The 23,401-nt window shown below is 31.7% G+C and overlaps 2 protein-coding genes and 1 long non-coding RNA gene across 14 annotated transcripts; 2 read left to right on the top strand and 1 right to left on the bottom strand.

The window, feature by feature from the left end:
- Positions 1-912: 912 nt before the first annotated feature.
- On the bottom strand, positions 913-7,429 carry LOC110942029 (sugar transporter ERD6-like 5). 2 transcript variants are annotated; one of them, XR_002594586.2, is made up of 18 exons: positions 7,242-7,429; positions 5,793-5,855; positions 5,529-5,618; positions 5,340-5,399; positions 5,172-5,237; positions 5,013-5,078; positions 4,867-4,942; positions 4,556-4,620; positions 3,522-3,614; positions 3,333-3,413; positions 3,169-3,253; positions 2,543-2,586; positions 2,421-2,463; positions 2,064-2,123; positions 1,922-1,975; positions 1,615-1,674; positions 1,415-1,529; positions 913-1,243 (listed from the first exon to the last, which is right to left on the bottom strand). XR_002594586.2 is itself a non-coding variant. In XM_022183722.2 (18 exons), exons 1-18 carry the CDS (start codon positions 7,377-7,379, stop codon positions 1,101-1,103), a joined length of 1,422 nt encoding a protein of 473 aa, XP_022039414.1. In that variant the 5' UTR covers positions 7,380-7,429; the 3' UTR covers positions 913-1,100. The 2 variants fall into 2 exon arrangements, 1 of the variants encoding a protein (XP_022039414.1); XM_022183722.2 differs by having other exon boundaries at positions 2,401-2,463.
- LOC110942030 lies at positions 7,391-17,098 on the top strand. 11 transcript variants are annotated; one of them, XR_004863205.1, is made up of 20 exons: positions 7,391-7,805; positions 7,978-8,261; positions 8,811-8,902; positions 9,262-9,329; positions 9,403-9,487; positions 9,730-9,797; positions 10,294-10,367; positions 10,774-10,879; positions 11,899-12,005; positions 12,144-12,273; positions 13,297-13,352; positions 13,536-13,606; positions 13,783-13,889; positions 14,028-14,157; positions 15,182-15,237; positions 15,397-15,466; positions 15,643-15,719; positions 15,888-16,017; positions 16,732-16,850; positions 16,935-17,098. It is a non-coding gene; the product is annotated as an uncharacterized LOC110942030 (long non-coding RNA). The 11 variants fall into 11 exon arrangements; XR_004863203.1 differs by having other exon boundaries at positions 7,914-8,261; XR_004863204.1 differs by adding an exon at positions 11,664-11,723 and having other exon boundaries at positions 7,423-8,261.
- Positions 17,099-18,075: 977 nt separating this feature from the next.
- LOC110942031 (replication protein A 70 kDa DNA-binding subunit C) lies at positions 18,076-21,447 on the top strand. The gene is made up of 9 exons (XM_022183723.2): positions 18,076-18,435; positions 19,114-19,270; positions 19,352-19,619; positions 19,724-19,820; positions 19,897-20,024; positions 20,139-20,226; positions 20,318-20,453; positions 20,537-20,746; positions 20,924-21,447. Exons 1-8 carry the CDS (start codon positions 18,347-18,349, stop codon positions 20,648-20,650), a joined length of 1,077 nt encoding a protein of 358 aa, XP_022039415.1. The 5' UTR covers positions 18,076-18,346; the 3' UTR covers positions 20,651-20,746; positions 20,924-21,447.
- Positions 21,448-23,401: the final 1,954 nt, after the last annotated feature.

Raw genomic sequence — 23,401 nt, 5'->3', positions numbered from 1 at the left:
ATTATGTATGTTTAATTGATGGGTATAATAACCTTTCTAATTAATGGATTAAACTCTTTGACATGCAAAACCAATTGAGGTAAAGATCACTTGTATATTAGCTCCTGAAGAGTAAATTACAAAAATCGTCTTTTACCTTTAGACAAGATTGCAAAGTATGTCATTTGTCTTCAAAAAGTACAAAAAAAACGTACTCGATGTTTGCAACTCCTTGCACATTACGTCTTTTAGTCCTAACTCAGTTAGTTTCCATAGTTAAATCTGACTAAGTGGACCTCACATGAGCGTATTTTAGTCATTTTACCTTAAATACTAAAATAAATTTTTAAGTTTATATTTTGTTTTGTTTATGAAAATGTTTAAATAAATGGGTAAGAAGACTAAAATACCCTTGTATTACCTAATTTAACAATAAAAATAAACTGAGTTAGGGCCAAAGGGCGTAACGTGCAAGGGATGGCAAACATCAAGTACGTTTTTTGTACATTTTGAAGATAAAAGACATAGTTAGCAATCTGGCGTCAACATAAAGGACGATTTTGTAATTTACTCTCTCCTGAATCTTTACGCCCCTGCTTGCGGTATGCGCATATAATGTATATATGTGTGGGCGCTCGGGGGGCAAAAGTGAAAGTGCACTAATTTTAACATTATTTTACTAATTTCGTGAAAATAATGTTAAAAGAGGGGGATTCATGCATCATGTGGTGGCGTTGAAAGGCAAAAGACAATGGAGTACATGCACTAATTGGTCTTTGTCTTAATTGGCGAGTGTTATATGCCTTATGTCCAAGGCTTGATGCAAAACTACCATCGAGGCTGTCTACATCTTATGCTCCTCAGACCCTACCTTAGCTTTGCTATTGGTGGAATTTACCGAGTATTATGATGATGAGGACGACGACTCTCTCCTGAATCTTGCAAGTATCACCACTTTCATTAAAGAATATATTACCCTTACAACTTATTCTAAAATTTAGGGGCCCATTTTTTATATCGCCCGGCCCGCATATCATTACAATGTGGATATAAACATGTATATTGTGATGTACGTATAAACTTATTCCAATATAGGATGCACAAACTACCAATAGCAAACCTTATAGATCAGAGAGAGACGAAGTCGTCAATGGGTTCATTGACGCTTGTATTTCTTCTAGTGTCCGGCCCTTGGTCTCTGGTACTAATTTTGCAACGAACAAAATGGTAACGCAGCATACGCCAGAAAACAAGAAAAAGGTTCCTGCAAAAAAAATCATTACCCATCAACTCCATATGCAAGTCAAAAATGTTACTCGCGTTTAGTTGAAAAAAAATCATATAATAAACGTTTAAACAAAAAAAACATAGTAACTGTGTGTGTGCGTGCGCTTGCGCACAAGAGAGAGAGAGAGAGAGAGAGAGGGGGAAGGACCTTCGGTGCTGCACTTCATCAGGAAGTTAAAAAAGTATGTAACGACCCAAGAACCAAACCAGTTAACTACTGTCACCAGGCTGCCAGCAGAGCTCTTAATATTTATAGGAAAGATCTGAATATTTATCAACCACAACAGACATTTGCATTTATTATGATCAATTAAATGGAACATGCCATAGGCTCAATGAAAGCCATACCTCAGACATAATGACCCATGGAATTCCTCCCATGCCCAGTGAAAATGATCCTTTAAATACCTGCTAGCAATGAACTTCAGTTGAACTATTAACAGATTATAAATTTGACCATGAGATTATACAGAACAGAACTACGTAAAAATTTGTCATTTTGGCTTTTTGGTCCGCTATGTTAGAAAGCATGTTGAATCTAGACTTCTTAAGAAAAGAAAATGTAGTATTCAGGCATGTTAAGATGTGAACCAAACAATCAAGTTTCATGACCAAAAAGTAAAAAAATAAATTGGGAAGCCATAAAATTCCATACCAATACCCCGACAAGTGCCAATATGGGGCTTAACTCCTTGTATTCATGAAGGTCCTGCATCAATAAATTACAAATTTAATATCTTGTAGTAGAAAAAAAAATTAAAGTGGAAAATAAATTTTATATAAATAAACAAACAAACCTGTAGCAAAAAAGATATCCCCAAGAAGAGACAACCCAAGCATGTTCCAGCTGCAGAAACCTTGAGGCAAAGCAAATATTTTACGGTTTAGGAGAACAATTTACTCTTCGTATAATGTAATGTAATGTAAATTAAAGCAACCGACTTTGGTTAGTTGGGATGGTGGTCCAAAACGTCAAGGTAATGCAAATAAATTTAAAAGATTATAGACAATATGATAAATATAATTTTCCCATGGTTTATTTCCAAAAAAAAATGCACAATAGCTACACACAAAATGAAATCAATCTATATGAGCATACACAAAATATTTGTCAGAGCAGAATTCCATCCATACCATCAGTAGAGGACGTCTACCTGAAACATCCATCAGAAGTACACCTAATATTGTAAATGGAATCTGCAATAAACAAACAATTCTATGATCATTAAATAATTGCAAAAGCTAAAGTTAGCAACTATTTTGAAGCATAAATTACCTGAACAATAACTAATGCTATTGATCCAATGCTACTTGAAAACCCTGTAAAAATGTTTCATCAACATATATTTTTAGACCAAAGTCATGCAAGTCATAATCAAGATCTACAAAGGCTTAAAGTTTCATTCTTTCATCATTTTACTCTATCCTACATTTAGTATGACCAACAATCACAACTACATCTATTCTTACACTATTGTAAATGGCAGTGGCGGACCTAGCCCATTAATTTAGGGGTATCCCAAAAAGAGTTTTTTACCGAGCAATCATACAATAATAAAAAAAAAAGAAATTTGTTTTGGGGCTTGGGCTATGTTTATCAATTGGGCGTCTTTCAATTATATTATACTTAATTTGTGCTTAATTATTATACAAGTTTGGTGTTGTAAAAGATTTGTCTTTATAAAAATTTGGAATTTTAATAAATTAAAGTATCCTATTTTTTAGGGGTTTCCCCGTATTTGTTCAAGGGTATCTTTTATATAAAACCGAAAAAAATTACACTACGAAAACGGGGTTGAGCCGTAGCCCGTGATACCCCTCATTATATTACAAGTCCGCCACTGGTAAATGGTCCCATCAAAGTTAAGACTTAAATCCTTGATCCAATAGTGGGACCCTTACCAGCAGAAATAAAGATAGAATTAGCATAAAATGCAATAGCATTGACACCTCCAAATTGCTGCAATACCATAAGTCCAACTCCAACCTAAAACAAAATCATCACTTACATGATTTAAAGCCGTGAAGATATGAGACGATGCAAAATATAATAAGGGAAGACTCACAATAAGAGATCTAGTATATTCTGGTTGAAACAGATCGAAGACTCCAGTTTCTGACAACTGATGAAGCGTTTCCGTATAATCCTGTACCACAAAAATTACAGAAGAAAAAAAGATTATCAATGAAACCAAATTCCAGTGACACTTACTGATAGTGAAACTAAAGTCAGACGAAGAAGGTGAAGATGTTACTCTGATTTCCGCAGCTTCTTCAAAGATTCCAGCATTCTTTCCCCTAAGTTTCTGTAGAGCAGACTCGGAGTCTTTCCACCGACCGTTTTTTGCCTGAAAGAAAGCTAGTTTTCGTTTCACTTGGAAAACATTTGGTCTTGACTTTCTTTTATTATGCCAAACAGTAGCCAGAATGTTGGTAGATTATTAATAATGGTACTTATATTTATTATACACTTGAGTTATATAAATAGCAAACTCTCTTGTAACTATATAGTTCTAGGGGAAGGTTCATTGGGGAACACTAAAAAAGAGGGCGGGGAACCGGCTCAAACGAACTCCGATTGGACTCATTCCAGCGGCGTTGGAACCGGCTCGTCGAACCCTAACTAAGATCTCTTAACCCTAAACCCTAAATCCTAACTCCTAAACTCTAAACCCTAAAGCTAAAAAATAAGGCTAAAACCTAAGCTAAACCGTAAAATCTAAACTATAAACCCTAAAAGCTAAACCCTAAAGGCTAAACCTAAAGCTAAACCCTAAATCCTAAAGCTTAACCCTAAACCCTAAAACCAAACCCTAAAAGCCAAACCCTAATATATTTTGGGTTTAGGGGTTATCATTTAGGGTTTAGGGTTAAGAGATCCTAGTTAGGGTTCGACGAGCCGGTTCCAACGCCGCTGGAATGAGTCCAATCGGAGTTCGTTTGAGCCGGTTCCCCAGTTTTTTAGTGTTCCCCAATGAACCTCACACTATAGTTCTATTTGGTCAGAATAACAAATGTTATTATCTTATTAATGCCACGGTATAAGCATATAACAGTATGTCTTATGTGTTAATCATAGTTGATAAGTCAGTCTGCTATGAATATCTATAAATTAAGAGATGATTCGATGATCAATATTGTTATTGGGTGCATCCTCAATTCAATATAGCATAGGCACTTGTATAAACTTCTGTACTCCATATACCATACTATTCTCCATAACCACTTTGTCTATTTGGAAATAGGTTATGAACTAAAAGAAAAAGTAATGATTTTTCAACCAACTCACCAGCCATCTAGGAGACTCGGGAATGAAGAAAAGGCCTAGAACCTGTAGTACGCATGGAACGGTTCCTGAAAGGACATATCAACTATTGTTCTAGTTAAGATGTCTTCAAGATTTGGAAAAAAAAGTACACAGATGGTAAGATGGGTAACAGCTTGAAACTGGGTGGGTCTGGCTGGGTGGGCCCACAGAAAATATTATTACAATTAGAATTTATATTTCACCCGTTTGAGATAAAACCCAACCCATTCATAAGTAAACGGGTCAAAATTTCCACATCCAGGAGAAACTATTGAGATTTGACGTAAACTTACCAATAAGAGCTAGTGTGCGCCAGGGAATAATAATTCCAACAAGCCACATTACAGATATGCCAATAGCTATCATCAGCTGTAAACGTTTCTCATCAGTCAGGCATCGGTCAGTATACAAACTGAACTTACAACAGATTGCTATTTACCTGATTAACATTAGTAAATGCTCCACGGAGGTTTTTAGGTGTTATTTCTGCTATATAAACTGGTACCTGATCGGGTTTTTTTTTTCAAAGACGAGACATAACACATGTCAAATAATAAGGAATTAGCGTCACGGACTTAATGGAATATCCTGCACCTACCACATAGGAGGTAACCCCAATTCCATATCCTATAAATAGTCTTCCAGCATCGAGTAACCAAGAAACCTGTTACCAACAATTAATTTTTTTTTAATTTTTATAAAAAGTCAAAAATTCTGCTAACGTAACATGCGAGACAAACTGATGCTGATAGTGGAAAAAAACTGCCTGTGAATATAAGATTGCCAACCACCCTAACAAACAGAACATTTGAGACAGTCCCATGGTCTGCATATGAGATCAAATCAAACAGTAAGACAACTGAGGAACAAGAAAATGAAACATGACTACAACAAGTTACGGTTCGACGGAAATGGAGCGGGTAGAAGTAACAGTAATAAACAGCAGAAGAATTACCCATCTCCGTCCAAGTTGATCAGCTATTTTCCCACTCATAACAGCACCTACCATTGCTCCAATCGTCAATATTGAACCGAAAACTGAGTACTGCAAGTAAAGGTGAAAACAAGAAGAAATGCTTCATTTATTCGCTGACTCATAATTTCAATACAAGTTTTGTTGGTTCCGTCTTGATTTATTCAACGGCTTTGCTATCAGTGTTCGTTATATGCAAAACTATACGAATGTATAACAATTAATCGTGCACAAACATGACATTACCTCATCCACGGAGAGGCCAAGATCATCCATCATTCCAGTTTGAGCAGGAGATGAAAAGCCAACCTGTGTACCAACAATACACTACAGCTTAACGTACAAGAGGATGTGAACCTATTTTGTGCAGTTACATTGATTGTAGATGACCAATGCTCTTGACATGAAGTGCAAACAAATGCTAATTTGTGTATCCATGTGGTCTATTGAAACGAAGTTTAAAGAATATCTTCAAGAATTGAATACAATAAAATGTTGTGAAGAAGGATAATGTTGAAAGATAAACCCAAAAGGGTAACATTCGCAGCCTTGGTTATAAAAAGTACTAGGCGCACCGGGGTGACAGGATCCCCAAAGCCGAGGCGCGTGCATCATGCTTGCGAGGTGCAAGGTAATTATATATATATATATATATATATATATATATATATATATATATATAGATTGAGGATCCTGTACATGAATCCAGAAGTGTGAGAAGTGTATTATAACACTATATAACACCATATAAACACCGTATAACAATATGTAACACCATATAACACCATATAACACTATGTAACAATATATAACACTATATAACAAATATAACACTATAGTTTATCTGATAGCATATCTATGATAGATGTATAGTGTTATATATTGTTATATAGTGTCATATAAGGTTACATAGTGTTATATGGTGTTACATATTGTTATACGGTGTTTATATGGTGTTATATAGTGTTATAATACACTTATCACACTTCTGGATTAATGTATAGGATCCCTACCCTATATATCTATATATAATATATATGTGTATATACAGGGTAAGGTTCATGCGAGAACCACCTTTATTGCGAGAACCGCGAGAACCAATGTGAACACAACCTAAAATAGCAAACTAAAACCCCAAAAAAAACCTAACGTTGCACTTGAGAGCGTCTCGTGCCAAGCTTTTTAAAACCAAGTTTGGAGCTCAAATAAAACATATCCTTGTTTTCGCAAATACGTTTTATACATTTCTTATTTTTTTGCTGCTCTGGTTTTATTTATTAGCCATATGATATAGTCCCAAGTCCCAACACACATAAAATAATTCTTTTTACTCTCACAATTTGTTAGCAAGCAACTCAACTCAACTCAACTTGATAAACTATTCTTTACTGGGAAAAAAAAAATCAAGTATTAAAAAATCACAATCAACAATTTTAATACTTAACAACAGTCAATGTGTTTTGGATAAGGCCAAATAGTTTGGCTAGAGTTTATTTATTTTTCTATACCAAACAATAATGAGAAAACTTATGGACCAAAATTAATGTGACCAAATCTTATAATTATCAAAGTACATCGATCTCATCAACACATAATAATCATAAGTTATAGTTAACACAAATCGAGTGTCAAGTGATTTTGAGAAAATAAATCATCATACCGGAAGTGATAATAGAGAGAGAAACTGAAACTTACAGCAGAACCGTAAACGAAAGATCCACAAACGGCCACAAGAGTGCTGAAGACAAGCACAGGTGTGGCGGCAGGAGGCCTACCGTCGGTGGTGGTAAGCAACAAAGTCTCATCTTCTTCTTCTTCGCTTCTACTTCCCATATTAATCACTGTGTTTGTGTGTTGATGGCGCGCTGACTTAATCTCTTCTATACAATTGTGAAAAATCTATATATCTATATAAATGAGATGGATTTGGGCGCATATGTATTTGGACATCTTGGCTGATGTGGCAATATAGTTTAGGAGGGAAATCACATATGGCTTCTACAATCACTATTTCAAAATAAAAAATGCGGGATCCGAAATGTATTGGGTCGGGTTTTTTGTTTCCTTTTTTTTGAATTCGGGTCATAGTATATATTTCCTTTTTTTTCTTAATCTTCTTGCACACACTTTACAAACCCTAAAAAACTAAGTTGCATCCTCTCTCCTATCGCCACCACCAAGATCCTCAATTCCAAACCATAGCCAAACCTCTGCAACATCATCTTCTTTACACAAATCAATCCTATTAACCAATCAAAGGTATGTTTCTATGTTTTTGATTTTATTGTTTCTGATTTCTTTGTTTTACAATTGTAATCTACACAATCGATCCTAAATCTGCTTTATTTATGTTATTCAATTCTATAGAAACTTGATTTTATAAAGATTGCTTCGAATGCTATTAACTTCTTCTTTGTCCTAAACTTTGTAGATCTGATCATAAAAATTGAAGGTATGTTGTTTTAATTTGTTGTTTATCTAATGTGTATCTTTAATCAAGCGATTGAACATTTATCTTTTTGTTTTTTTGCAAACAAAATCAAGATCAGAGGTTTTATTATCATCATCTACATTCTCCGATTTATGTAGTGTCTATGAACGTTAATCATCTCTTCGACATTTATCAAAGTTACTAATTTTTGTTGATTTTGTTTTTCATGTGGAACCCTAAATCTTGGATAAAATCGGACTCCGATCATTCGTCAAACAACAGAGGTTAGTTAAATGTTATAATTGTTTTCTCTTTTTTAAGTTTGTGTAGGTTTGATTTTATCCTTTCTTTTCGGTATTTTTTTTTTCAGAAATTAATAACATATGTTCTGAATGTTTTATGGTTTGTTTTTCTCATGGTAAACACTCAATCTTTTGTGACAATCGGACTCGAATTGTTCGTCGACCAAAACAGGTTAGTTCAGTTTTGTTGGTGTTGTTTGTTTTTTGATATGTATAATCTTTCTTTTTTTATTTTTGTCTTTAGGCGTTAATTTGAAATTTTATGTGATTATCTTTTGAAGTTCTTATGGTTTCTTTGTGAGTTATAATTTTTTGTAATTAGTTATAATTTTTGTATTTAGTTAGTTGTTAATTCTTTAAAGATGTCTTTAATTTCTTTTTAAAGTTGTTTTTGCTTCTATAAATAGATTAGTGTTGTTAAAGATGATTTTTGTATTCGAAATTATGATTCGGTTTCTGTAAATAGACTTTGTTTCTATAAATAGATTACCGTTATATATTTTTTTTAAACAGTGGTTACTTCCTTTGCAGTTATGGATCATGAAAACAACGCTCCTTCGTTGTTAAAGTTGATTAAGGACTATGATCTTATATTTTTTGAATTGTTCGTCGACCAAAAATAGGTTAGTTCAGTTTTGTTGGTGTTATTTGTTTTTTTATATGTATAGTCTTTCTTTTTTATTTTTGTCTTTAAGCGTTAATTTGAAATTTTATGTGATTATCTTTTAAAGTTCTTATGGTTTGTTTTGTGAGTTATAATTTTTTGTATTTAGTTATAATTTTTGTATTTAGTTCATTGTTAATTCTTTAAAGATGTCTTTAATTTTTTTTTTAAAGTTGGTTTTGTTTTTATAAATAGATTAATGTTGTTAAAGATGATTTTTGTATTCGAAATTATGATTCCGTTTCTGTAAATAGACTTTGTTTCTATAAATAGATTAGCGTTATATTTTTTTTTAAACAGTGGTTACTTCCTTTGCAGTTATGGATCATGAAAACAACACTCCTTCGTTATCAAAGTTGATTGGGGACTATGATTCTATATTTTTGGTATGTTTCTTAAGTTTTTAGTTTGTGCACACAATAAGTTATTGCAACTTATATGTTTTTTTTCGATTGATAGGAAATACCGTATGATTTTGCAACCTTATTGTGGGGAGAACAACTTCCATATGTCAATGTCTTAAAATTATTGATGATGATTTATCGTGAGTCATTTGGTTATAATTTTTGTATTTAGTTAGTTATTAATTCTTTAAAGATGCCTTTAATTTCATTTATAAATTTGTTTTTGTTTCTATAAATAGATTACTGTTGTTAAAGATGATTTTTGTATTCGGAATTATGATTCGGTTTCTGTAAATAGACTTTGTTTCTATAAATAGATTATCATTATATATTTTTTAAAACATTATATATATTTTTAAAACAGTGGTTACTTCCTTTGCAGTTATGGATCCTAAAAACATCTCTCATTCGTTGTTAAAGGTGATTGAGGAATATGATCCTATATTGATGGTATGTTTCCTTAGTGATTTGATTTTTAAATTTTAAATTTTGAAGTCAATCATTATTTTAAATTTAAATTTTGAAATAAACCATTATTGTGTATGATTTTAAATTTTCAATTTCGAAGTCAAATATTATTTTAAATTTAAATTTGAAAGTTTTCTATTAATGTGTTTCATTTTAAATTTCGAATTTGTAAATTGAATTTAAATTTGAAAGGTTAGATTTTCCTAATAAGTTTGCTTGATTTACGGGATTGGATATTAGTGATTTGATTTTCAGATTTTAAATTTTACATTTTCAAGTCAATCATTATTTTAAATTTAAATTTTGAAGTAAACCATTATTGTGTTTGAATTTAAATTTTGAATGCTTTGAAATCTTAATGTTTTTTATGAGATGCTTTGACTATATTATTTGTAATTTTAGGGATGCTTCGAGTCTTTGACTATTATTTTTGTACTCGAGTTGCATATCTAATTCAAATTGTGTTTTGTATTTTTAGGTGAAGAGCTTTTTTCAGACTCATTCCCCTACAAGGAACTCTTGAATGGGATCCTATGAGAAGTTGAAGGAAAGGTATATCTTGGACCATTCTTTATCTATATCTATATATCTATATATCTTAAATGAGATCCTATGGGAAATTGATCTCTATTCGATTCACTGATGTATATTTTTCTCCTCACCATTTTGTTCCGTTAATCAACTCATGTGTGCTCTTATGTTTGATATCCGATCTTCATCCAGTGATTAATATCCGCTTGAGTAACCCAATCTGAGTGTGATTTTTTTCGTTAACGATTCAAGTAAACTTTCCCGATTTGGGTTTTCTGCAAGGCTAATCATCTAATTTAATTTGTTATTTTTATGGTTTACCATTGCATAAGTTAGTATAATTTGTTGACAAAGTTTTCTTTTGAGGGATAGTAGTCATAAATTGAGTAATATTCAAGGTTTATGTGTTTTTATTTTGATTCATTAGGTGTTTATTTTGGATGGTCCGGGGTTTTTGGCTGCAACTATGTTGGGCAGAGATATGGTTGTTATGGCTGGAAATTGGTACCATGCCGGTTGGTTTGCTTGACAAGGTTAGACTTTCCTAATAACTTTGCTTGATTTTCGGGATTGGATATTAGTGATTTGATTTTCAGATTTTAAATTTTAAATTTTAAAGTCAATCATCATTTTAAATTTAAATTTTGAAGTAAACCATTGTTGTGCTTAATTTTAAATTTTCAATTTCGAAAACAGTTATTATTTTAAATTTAAATTTGAAAGTTTGCCATTAATGTGTTTGATTTTAAATTTCGAATATGTAAATTGAATTTAAATTTGAAAGGTTAGACTTTCCTAATAAGTTTGCTTGATTTATGGGATTGGATATTAGTGATTTGATTTTCAGATTTTAAATTTTAAATTTTGAAGCCAATAATTATTTTAAATTTAAATTTTGAAGTAAACCATTATTGTGTTTGATTTTAAATTTTGAATGCTTTGAAATGTTGATGTTTTTTTATGACATGCTTTGACTATATTATTTGTAATTTTAGGAATTGCTTCGAGTCTTCGACTATTGTTTTTGTACTCGAGTTGCATATCTAATTTAAACTGTGTTTTGTAATTTTTGGTGATAAACTTCTTTCAGACTCCTTCCCCTACAAGTAACTATTGAATGGGATCCTTTGATAAGTTGAAGGAAAGATATATCTTGCACCGTTCTTTATCTATATCTATATATCTATATATCTTGAATGGGATCCTATGGGAAATTGATCTCTATTCGATTAACTGATGTATATTCTTTTCCTCACCATTTTGTTCCATTAATCAACTCATGTGTGCTCTTATGTTTGATACCCGATCTTATTCCAGTGATTAATGTCCGCTTGAGTAACCCAATCTGAGTTTGATTTTTTTTCGTTAACGATTCAGGTAAACTTTCCCGATTTAGGTTTTCTGCAAGGCTAATCATCTAAATTAATTTGTTATTTTATGGTTTACCATTGCATAAGTTAGTATAATTTGTTGACAAAGTTTTGTTTTGTGGGATAGTAGTCATAAGTTGAGTAATATTCAAGGTTTATGTGTTTTTATTTTGATTCATTAGGTGTTTATTTTGGATGGTCCGGAGTTTTTCGCTGCAACTATGTTGGACAGAGATATGCTTGCTATGGCTGGAAATTGGTACCATGTCGGTTGGTTTTGCTTTTCAAGGTTAGACTTTCCTAATAAAGTTTGCTTGATTTACGAGATTAGATATTAGTGATTTGATTTTCAGATTTTAAATTTTAAATTTTGAACTCAATCATTATTTTAATTTTTTTGCTAATAGTTTGATTGACTCGATTTTAGATTTGTGACGATGCGTCGGACAAACAACATTGGGATAAGATACAGCCTTGAGCCTTGGCAAGTTAACACATTAGTTAGGGTTATGAAGTTTTTCATGGCACCGACACATTATTGAGCAGTAGCGCATCAGGTTAGTGATATTAGAATTTGTGTCTTGAGAAATTTTGTATATTGATTGATGTTTGAAATTGATTGTGAGGTCTTTGATTGTGCATTGTATTGCTGATTGATATATGAGATTTTGTTGATTGGTATAAGGTGTTAGATAAGATGTGTTTGAAGTTGTGAAGGTGAAAAGTGAGACGTGTGTAGCAGATATTAGTGAGTTCACAACACATTAGTTAGGGTTTTGAATTATTGATACAGGTTAGTCATGTTAGAGATTGTGTTTTGAGAATGTGTGTAGATTTATTGATGTCTGTGTTTGATTGTGACACCTTTGATTGCGCATGAAATTGCTGGTTATATGAGATATTTTTGATTGTAGACAAATAAGTTTGAACAGAACTTATTAGATTCACATTTAAGTATAAAAAATGAGAGGTTGTTATAAACTGAACGAAAAACTGAAATTGCCGGTTGGTTTTGCTTGACAAGGTTAGACTTTCCTAATAACTTTGCTTGATTTACGGGAGTGGATATTAATGATTTGATTTTCAGATTTTAAATTTTAAATTTTGAAGTCAATGATCATTTTAAATTTAAATTTTGAAGTAAACCATTGTTGTGCTTGATTTTAAATTTTCAATTTCGAAGTCAGTTATTATTTTAAATTTAAATTTGAAAGTTTGCCATTAATGTGTTTGATTTTAAATTTCGAATTTGTAAATTGAATTTAAATTTGAAAGGTTAGACTTTCCTAATAAGTTTGCTTGATTTATGAGATTGGATATTAGTGATTTGATTTTCAGATTTTAAATTTTAATTTTTGAAGCCAATCATTATTTTAAATTTAAATTTTGAAGTAAACCATTATTGTGTTTGATTTTAAATTTTGAATGCTTTGAAATCTTGATGTTTTTTTATGAGATGCTTTGACTATATTATTTGTAATTTTAGGAATGCTTCGAGTCTTCGACTATTGTTTTTATACTCGAGTTGCATATCTAATTCAAACTGTGTTTTGTAATTTTTGGTGATAAACTTCTTTCAGACTCATTCCCCTACAAGGAACTCTTGAATGGGATCCAATGAGAAGTTGAAGGAAAGGTATATCTTGCACATTTCTTTATCTATATCTATATATCTATATATCTATATATCTATATATCTATATATCTTGAATGGGATCCTGTGGGAAATTGATCTCTATTCGATTAACTGATGTATATTCGTTTCCTCACCATTTTGTTCCGTTAATCAACTCATGTGTGCTCTTATGTTTGATACCAGATCTTTTTCCAGTGATTAATATCCGCTTGAGTAACCCAATCTGAGTCTGATTTTTTTCGTTAACGATTCAGGTCAACTTTCCCGATCTGGGTTTTCTGCAAGGCTAATCATCTAAATTAATTTGTTATTTTTATGGTTTACCATTGCATAAGTTAGTATAATTTGTTGACAAAGTTTTGTTTTGTGGGATAGTAGTCATAAATTGAGTAATATTCAAGGTTTATGTATTTTTATTTTGATTCATTAGGTGTGTATTTTGGATGGTCCGGAGTTTTTGGCTGCAACTATGTTGGACAGAGATATGCTTGTTATGGCTGGAAATTGGTACCATGTCGGTTGGTTTTGCTTGGCAAGGTTAGACTTTCCTAATAAGTTTGCTAGATTTACGAGATTAGATATTAGTGATTTGATTTTCAGATTTTAAATTTTAAATTTTGAACTCAATCATTATTTTAATTTTTTAGCTAATAGTTTGATTGACTCGGTTTTTAGATTTGTGACGATGCGTCGGACAAACAACATTGGGATAAGATACAGCTTTGAGCCTTGGCAAGTTAACACATTAGTTAGGGTTATGAAGTTTTTCATGGCACCGACATATTATTGAGCAGTAGCGCATCAGGTTAGTGATATTAGAATTTTTGTCTTGAGAAATTTTGTATATTGATTGATGTTTGAAATTGATTGTCAGGTCTTTGATTGTGCATTGTATTGCTGATTGATATATGAGATTTTGTTGATTGGCATAAGGTATAAGATAAGATGTGTTTGAAGTTGTGAAGATGAATAAGTGAGACGTGTGTAGCAGATATTAGTGAGTGCACAACACATTAGTTAGGGTTTTGAATTATTGATACAGGTTAGTCATGTTAGAGATTGTGTTTTGAGAATGTGTGTAGATTTATTGATGTCTGTGTTTGATTGTGACACCTTGGATTGCGCATGAAATTGCTGGTTATGTGAGATTTTTTTGATTGTAGACAAATAAGTTTGAACAGAACTTATTAGATTCACATTTAAGTATAAAAAATGAGAGGTTGTTATACACTGAACGAAAAACTGAAATTGCCGGTTGGTTTTGCTTGACAAGGTTAGACTTTCCTAATAACTTTGCTTGATTTACGGGATTGAATATTAGTGATTTGATTTTTAGATTTTAAATTTTAAATTTTGAAGTCAATGATCATATTAAATTTAAATTTTGAAGTAAACCATTGTTGTGCTTGATTTTAAATTTTCAATTTCGAAGTCAGTTATTATTTTAAATTTAAATTTGTAAGTTTGCCATTAATGTGTTTGATTTTAAATTTCGAATCTGTAAATTGAATTTAAATTTGAAAGGTTAGACTATCCTAATAAGTTTGCTTGATTTATGGGATTGGATATTAGTGATTTGATTTTCAGATTTTAAATTTTAATTTTTGAAGCCAATCATTATTTTAAATTTAAATTTTGAAGTAAACCATTATTGTGTTTGATTTTAAATTTTGAATGCTTTGAAATCTTGATGTTTTTTTATGAGATGCTTTGACTATATTATTTGTAATTTTAGGAATGCTTCGAGTCTTCGACTATTGTTTTTATACTCGAGTTGCATATCTAATTCAAACTTTGTTTTGTAATTTTTGGTGATAAACTTCTTTCAGACTCCTTCCCCTACAAGGAACTCTTGAATGGTATCCTATGAGAAGTTGAAGGAAAGGTATATCTTGCACATTTCTTTATCTATATCTATATATCTATATATCTTGAATGGGATCCAGTGGGAAATTGATCTCTATTTGATTAACTGATGTATATTATTTTCCTCACCATTTTGTTCCATTAATCAACTCATGTGTGCTCTTATTTTTGATACCAGATCTTATTCCAGTGATTAATATCCGCTTGAGTAACCCAATCTGAGTCTGATTTTTTCGTTAACGATTCAGGTAAACTTTCCCGATCTGGGTTTTCTGCAAGGCTAATCATCTAAATTAATTTGTTATTTTTATGGTTTACCATTGCATAAGTTAGTTTAATTTGTTGACAAAGTTTTGTTTTGTGGGATAGTAGTCATAAATTGAGTAATATTCAAGGTTTATGCGTTTTTATTTTGATTCATTAGGTGTTTATTTTGGATGGTCCGGAGTTTTTGGCTGCAACTATGTTGGACAGAGATATGTTTGCTATGGCTGGAAATTGGTACCATATCGGTTGCTTTTGCTTGGCAAGATTAGACTTTCCTAATAAGTTTGCTTGATTTACGAGATTAGATATTAGTGATTTGATTTTCAGATTTTAAATTTTAAATTTTGAACTCAATCATTATTTTAATTTTTTAGCTAATAGTTTGATTGATTTGGTTGTTAGATTTGTGACGATGCGTCGGACAAACAACATTGGGATAAGATACAGCCTTGAGCCTTGGCAAGTTAACACATTAGTTAAGGTTATGAAGTTTTTCATGGCACCGACACATTATTGAGCAGTAGCGCATCAGGTTAGTGATATTAGAATTTGTGTCTTGAGAAATTTTGTATATTGATTGATGTTTGAAATTGATTGTGAGGTCTTTGATTGTGCATTGTATTGCTAATTGATATATGAGATTTTGTTGATTGGCATAAGGTATTAATTAGATAAGATGTGTTTGAAGTTGTGAAGATGAATAAGGGAGACGTGTGTAGCAGATATTAGTGAGTGCACAACACATTAGTTAGGGTTTTGAATTATTGATACAGGTTAGTTATGTTAGAGATTATGTTTTGAGAAAGTGTGTAGATTTATTAATGTCTGTGTTTGATTGTGACACCTTTGATTGCGCATGAAATTGCTGGTTATATGAGATTTTGTTGATTGTAGACAAATAAGTTTGAACAGAACTTATTAGATTCACATTTAAGTATAAAAAATGAGAGGTTGTTATAAACTGAATTATATACTGAACGAAAAACTGAAAGGAAAAGGAAAAAAAAAACAATTTAACACAGAGAAAATGGGAGAGAGTGAGTTGCCACATTTTTTAAAACAAAAAATATAAGGTAACCATGCTTCTAAAATCTACTATACTTTTTAATAACATTTGGTGGAAAATGGACTATGTTGGGTAGGTAGTCAAATATGGTTTTTAGGGTCAAAACGGCTATGTTGGGTTGACTCGGGACACTTTTACGAAAAACTTGATGTTTTTGACCTTAATAAACCATTTTTGTAGATGACCAGTGTATATCTCTACTTGAGGAATTCTCCAAAGATCCAGAGCCGATTGTTTCATAGAGCTGTAAAGTTGCTCTAAACAAACTGGATTTTGAACGATCCGGCAAACCATTCGAGGTACTTGGAAGATTAAGTTTCGCTCATTTTATACGAAAAATGTATCGTGTTAAGAGCGATTAGTTTAATCTATGTTTTCTGCAGTACCTCTTTATGTAGGCACCTCAATTGCAGGAGGCAGCATGATGGTTTCACTTTGTTGTGTGTTTTGTTACCATTGAGTACTAAATGACATACATTTGGATAGAGTTTTGAATGATTTACTCAACATTATTATTTGAATGGTTTTTTAGTGTGTGTTTTATTTATTGATTAGCGTATCGTATTAGGTATGAATGAATACCATTAGCAAGTCAGTTTAATGCCTTCAAAGTTAATGGATTTTTTTTAATAAGCAAGTCATTATTTGAAAATTGGAACAATCAACACTATATTAATATCCATGTTACTAATTTGTTATTTTTCGATTGGTCATGATTGTTAAAAAAATATATAATGTATATTTAATGAATAAAGTTTTTGTTGTTTATATTTTCTTATTTAAACTTTTAATTAATTTCTAAATTTAATTAAATGAGTTTGTTTTGCAGGTTCGAACAACTCCATGCGTATATTTTATTATAAAAAATAAAAGTTTTTTTTTTGTTTCTTGGGTCATTCAATGAGGCAAGTTTCTGCCTCTGGTTCTTGCTCGAAGTTTCTGACCTTACTCGCAACCCAATGACTACAACTTTCAATTCAAAACAATTATAAAAAAATTATGTTCGAAAACATGTATTTTTATTTTATTTAATGACAGTTCGATTAATATAAAGTAAATGTTTCTACCCGCGAAGTTCGCGGGTGATAACCTAGTATGTATAAATAAATACAACTGCTACAAGACACGATGAGGCCAATACAATTGTGAAAAATCTATCCACAAATTTGGAAGGAAAGTTTTATAGAATTTTCACATTTTTTAATTTAATAATCTAATTATTATCTTGACTAAATTAGTTCCTAAAAATATGGTATATTATTGACAGCCATTATTACGTAAAACAAATATATAGAGAAAAATAAATCTACAATAATGTCATTTATTCTTTACTTATTTTAGGAGTTCTATATTATATTTTAATTTAAGTAGTTAGTATCTCATAAACAAGACTTAAATATGTGGCATAGAATAAATCCAAAAAAAACCTACGGCCCAAAAAATTTCATATTTATAATTTGTAGCTAAAGTGGCCCATTATACCTCAAGTTTCTTAAAGACTTAAATATGTATATGTTTGGTTTTGTTGAACTCCTCATCGTAGACGTAGAGCATATTCCTTTTTTTTTTAACCTTTTCTATTATTTAGAGCAACTTTCATTTGACTCCCCACTTCCCCTTTCATGGCATTCTTAATCGGAGAGTTAGGTCAACAATCACTCCTCAATTCAATAGTAAAACTGAATCCAGCAGTCGATATCTTCGGATTAGTGTTCCTATTTTTCATCGATTTTGGTTACAGATAGATTTCAGATTTCAAATTCAAATCCACATTGTTCAGCTTTTTATCCTGCTAATGGAGCTATATATATGTGATCGGTGTTACTATCTAATTCTCCACTGCATACGGCTTCCCTCAATTGCGAGTATTAGCTTAAATTTCAGGTTAGTTTTCTATTTTATTTTATCTTCTTTTATTTTCATTCAAACTGTGTTACAAGTATGTATGATAATTTGGTTCACCAACTGTTTGATAATATTCTCCATTTGTTAATATGTTGTGAATTTTGGTTTAGTTGTCGGTTGATTGATTTTTTGAAGTTATGGATGTTAAGATGATATATTGATATGACCGTTTTGGGGACTTTTGAAGTATGTTGATTATGGAAGAAGGTTAGGTAGGGTTTTGTGGTTTGTTTTTTATGAATGTATTTTGATTTTGGGGGATTAGGGCTGTGAGAATGTAGGATATTTTGTGCTTTAACTCTTTTCTAGGGTTAGAATGTAGATAGAGCATTGAATTACATGAATTTGTGATCTACTGATGTATTACTTTCTGAGAGATCTATGCACGCATATGGTTTTTGATTTTGTTATCCGTCAATTGACTTTTTGAAGTTCTAAATAACAAGATAATTTAAGTTTTTAACTGTATTACTAAAAATATAACTGGTCTCTACAACGGTTATGTTTAGCTACTAGAAAACAGAGATGAATCGAAATCATTAAAATCGTGACAACGATTTGAAGCATATAATTTCTTATTTTGTGCAAGTGTCATTAGTATTTTTTTTAAGCAAAAATATTATTCAGTGTCATTAATATTTTTTTTAACATCCACAGTTCAATGGCTTTAAATAAAGTTACTCTCATCAGTGACCTTGATGTGTTACTCGAAAGCTACAAACTCAAGGTGAAAATCATTCGTTTGTGGAAACAAACTGTACGCGGAAATCCGAAGGAAACCTATGCTATTGAAATGGTCCTAATGGACGAGCAGGTATATCAACAATTATTCAACACTCTATTGTTCCACGTTACTTAGTAAACGTTATTTATATGAATTTTAATTTGCACGCAGGGAAATAAGATTCAAGCTAAAGTTTGGAAACAGTGTGTTTCTAAATTTGAGAATTTACACGAAGAAAATGGTGACTTTTACATTGAAAAACCCCAACTTGCTAGCAATGATTCACCGTATAAGTATGCAAATAACCGCTACAAACTTACTTTTAACTGGGTCACGAAGGTTACAAAGTGCACTGATTTTAATGGGCCGGATACTAATTTGGCCTTTGCAACCTTGCCGTCTATTTTGGCAGACGAACCAAAGAAAGACTGCACAATTGGTAAGTATCATATGTTAAATAAAAATTTGTGCTACTTATATATTTCTTATTTTTGTTAACAACACTTTTTGATGGAAAAAAAATTTGTTTTTTTTGTTTCTTAGATGTTATCGGTGAAGTTTTACAGTGTTTTGAGATGGAGTACCATATGATAAACGGTATCCGAACAAAAAAACAGAACGTGGAAGTCAGAGATCTAGAGTGAGAAATCTTTTATATCTTGAATAATTACCTTTTAACAACGATTAAAGCCGTAATATGTTTTGATTTTTTACAGCAACCTTAAAATATATGTTACTTTATGGGGAGTCTTTGTTGATCAAATGCAAGCTTACTTGAAAGATAACGCGGAGAAGAGACCATGTGTAATCATTCTTCAGTTTGGGAAATTGAAGTGGCATCGAGGTTTTTCATTAAATTATTATAATATTTTTCTTTACAAAGACTACACATATTATAGTTTTATTAGTTTTTTCAACAAAAATAAGCACTAAACTAATTTCTTTTTTATGTTTTTAGGTCGCGCGTATGTTTCAAATTCTTACTACTCTGTTAGCAGGCTGTTGATCAATGATCAGACTAAAGAAATTATTGAATATAAGAAAAAGTATGAAATTTTAGACTGATGTTTATTTATCTCTAATTTATTTACTAAATGCTTTATAATAATTAGTGTTATTCCGTTTTTTAATAATCAGGCTGCTTTCCAAAGCTGCTAATGATAGTTCTTCGAGTCAACGTAGCACATCTTCATCGATTGTGTATTCCTTGCATAATGAATTTGTTCATAAGTTTCCTTTCAGTAGTATTGCTAATATCCAGGGCTTTAAAAAGGTACATGTTTTTCAACCCGTTTAGATTTACTGTTTTTTATTAGTAATCACTAATATTAATATTATTATACATACATTTTACAGGAACAATCGGTTATAATTCTTGGTACTATCAAGGGGATTCGCAAAGATGCTGGATGGTACTATCATGCTTGCAATAAATGTACTCGAAAGGTTGAAAAAAATGGTTTTCATTAATGATACACCTGATGATTCCACCGAAGTTGAAGAAAAAGAAGTATTTAAGTGTACTAATCCAATATGCAAAGATGAAATGACCACTGTTACGCCAAGGTCTTTAAAACTTACTTCAATGTCTACTTATAATTATTATTATTATTATTATTATTATTATTATTATTATTATTATTATTATTATTATTACGAAGCATATTAGTAAAGTAAGTATTGTGTTCTTATGCATTATATTATTAACTACATTTATTTATACTTTTTTTTTCAATGTTTTAGATTTCGAATTCAAGTTAGGGTACAAGACTGTACAGGAATAGTGTCGTTGACTTTGTTTGATCGAGAGGTTAAGAGAATGCAGGTGTTGTCATTGGGTAATCGTGTTATAGAAGCTCGAATCATATCTGGAAGTAACATTGGCCATCGTATTTATATTCCAAGAATGAGTTTGACACCTTCAGACAAAAGAATTCCTTTCAAATTTCGAAGAAGACAATTTCCGCTTGCTGTATGTTTTGCAATGACAATAAATAAGAGTCAAGGGCAGTCACTGTCAAAGGTTGGTTTGTTTCTGAGACAACCGGTTTTCACACATGGTCAAGTGCATGTTGCGTTATCCAGAGTCAAAAGTAGAGAAGGGTTAAGGTTATTAATTTTAGGTAAAGATGGTAAAGTTACCAACAAAACAACAAATGTTGTATACAAAGAAGTCTTTAGAGATTTGTAAGTTATAGGTGTTACCTTTACTTTTTTATCTTATTGGTTTTTTAATAGAAGTTTTTATTTATGCCATTTTTGAGTTATATCTAATCTCATAATTTTGTTTTACATTCCCAAAATTTAATACTTTTAGTGTATGTTTGTTATTGGTACGATCCTTTTGAATTTATGTTTGTTATTGCTATGACTATTCAACTTGCGTTACAATTTTATTAATTTTATCATTTTTGTTGTTCAATCCGTGTAATACACGGGTTACTAACCTAGTATGTATAAATAAATACAACTGCTACAAGACACGATGAGGCCACGGGCGTGACCCCGCCACATCACATATTATGGCGCGGGCGCTATCGACAACGGAAGTTAAGGGGCGCTATAGTGTACTTACTGTGTTAATGAGCCAAAAAGGGTGTGCAGGTGGGACATATTTCTTTTCAACCAATAAAATCTTTTTTTTTCTAATTTGTTTAATAGGGAGGACTTTATACCACACCTTGCAAGTTAAAGGAAAGGACTTTAAAGTCTCCTATATGACGTGACGGTGAGTTTGTGCTGAGATGGCGTGGGCTTTATACCACACCCTCCAGCTTTATCTAAATCTACACAGAGTAAATGGTACAGCCTAAATGCTAATTATAATTTAACTAGTAGTGATATCAGTGTGCAAACACGGGTGGTTTTTAAAAATCTAAACGGAGTAAATGGTACAGCCTAAATGCTAATTATAATTTAACTAGTAGTGATACCAGTGTGCAAACACATGTGGTTTTTAAAAATTCATGCATGCCACATTTTAATAGAAAGTATAGATATGTGTATAAATATTGTAATTTTTAGTTTAGTTTTTCTTTTGATTAATTAATATTAAATTAGTCATGAGTTATTCTCACAAATTTTGCATGTTGATACATTTGAACTCCGATTTACAACTAAACAAATAATCAGTCTAAACAAATAATCAAAAGTAGTCACTACCTTTCATCATAAAAAGTGAGAACTACTATTTTACTTTGCCGAATGTTCATATCTGTTGGAAATGTGTTTATCAAACTTCAATACAGAAGTTGTAAAACATCAAACGAATATACTAACAAACTTAAAATCTTTACTTTGAAAAAAATCAATAGAATTTGAATATAACTTAACTTTCAACAAACATTAATTACGATCACACGATCACCTGTCTCAACAACTTTCACCAAAGCCCAATCAAGAGTCTCTTACCCAGCAACATCTCATTTGCTACATGTTGTATCCTGGCTACATATGTTGCTGGAAACAATGTCGCAGCTGTTGATCCAACAATCTCCCTATAGAACAGATGATTTGAAAACCCTTCTTTATTATTGATCTTTATTTCTCACCAACAATCTCCCAAGAACATGTCTTCTTCATCATCCCTTTCAAGTTGAAGGTCCAACAAATCTTGGAGATCGTATGCATTCAGACCATATGCACTCTCCATTTTAAGCTTTTCAACACTACTATCTGACCTGATCAAAGTCAATACGGTAATCAAACAGACACTTTATTGCCTATTTTTTGTGTTCTTCATACTTTTGCTCATCTTCCTCATCAGTTTGCTTTTGCCTTTTTAATTGTCTTAAGGCATTTGCGGATAAAGCAGATGATAAGAGAAGCTTTTTGGGAGTATGGGTCTGTTGAGGCAAAGCAGCAGTTGTAGGATAGACTGGCTTTTGAGGAACTTTGGGATCTTTAGCTCTGAGTTCTTTCAGCCTTTTGTAGGTCTCAACTATGTTGAGTTTAGACCATCTGGCAATGGATCTAGCTGAACCATAATCAGCAGCCACAAGCTTTGCTCTCATTCTTTTAAGCTTCAATGCCTCATCTGGATCCACTTGTTTGACTTTTTTCTAGTTAGGTGGAGTTGGCTTTACTAGAGGATCATTGTGCATTTTTTAGTTTCTTTCAATTTCTTCTCTAAGAGCATGTCACACCCCGATATTTACACGTTTCACCGGTGGGCCCGGTGGGGGATTATCGTGACGTAGTTGGCAACACTACAGTCAAGCA

This window comes from Helianthus annuus, chromosome 7 (assembly GCF_002127325.2).
Source record: "Helianthus annuus cultivar XRQ/B chromosome 7, HanXRQr2.0-SUNRISE, whole genome shotgun sequence".
In the NCBI taxonomy this organism is placed as follows: Eukaryota; Viridiplantae; Streptophyta; class Magnoliopsida; order Asterales; family Asteraceae; genus Helianthus; species Helianthus annuus.
This window is presented reverse-complemented; position numbering and strand designations above follow the sequence as displayed.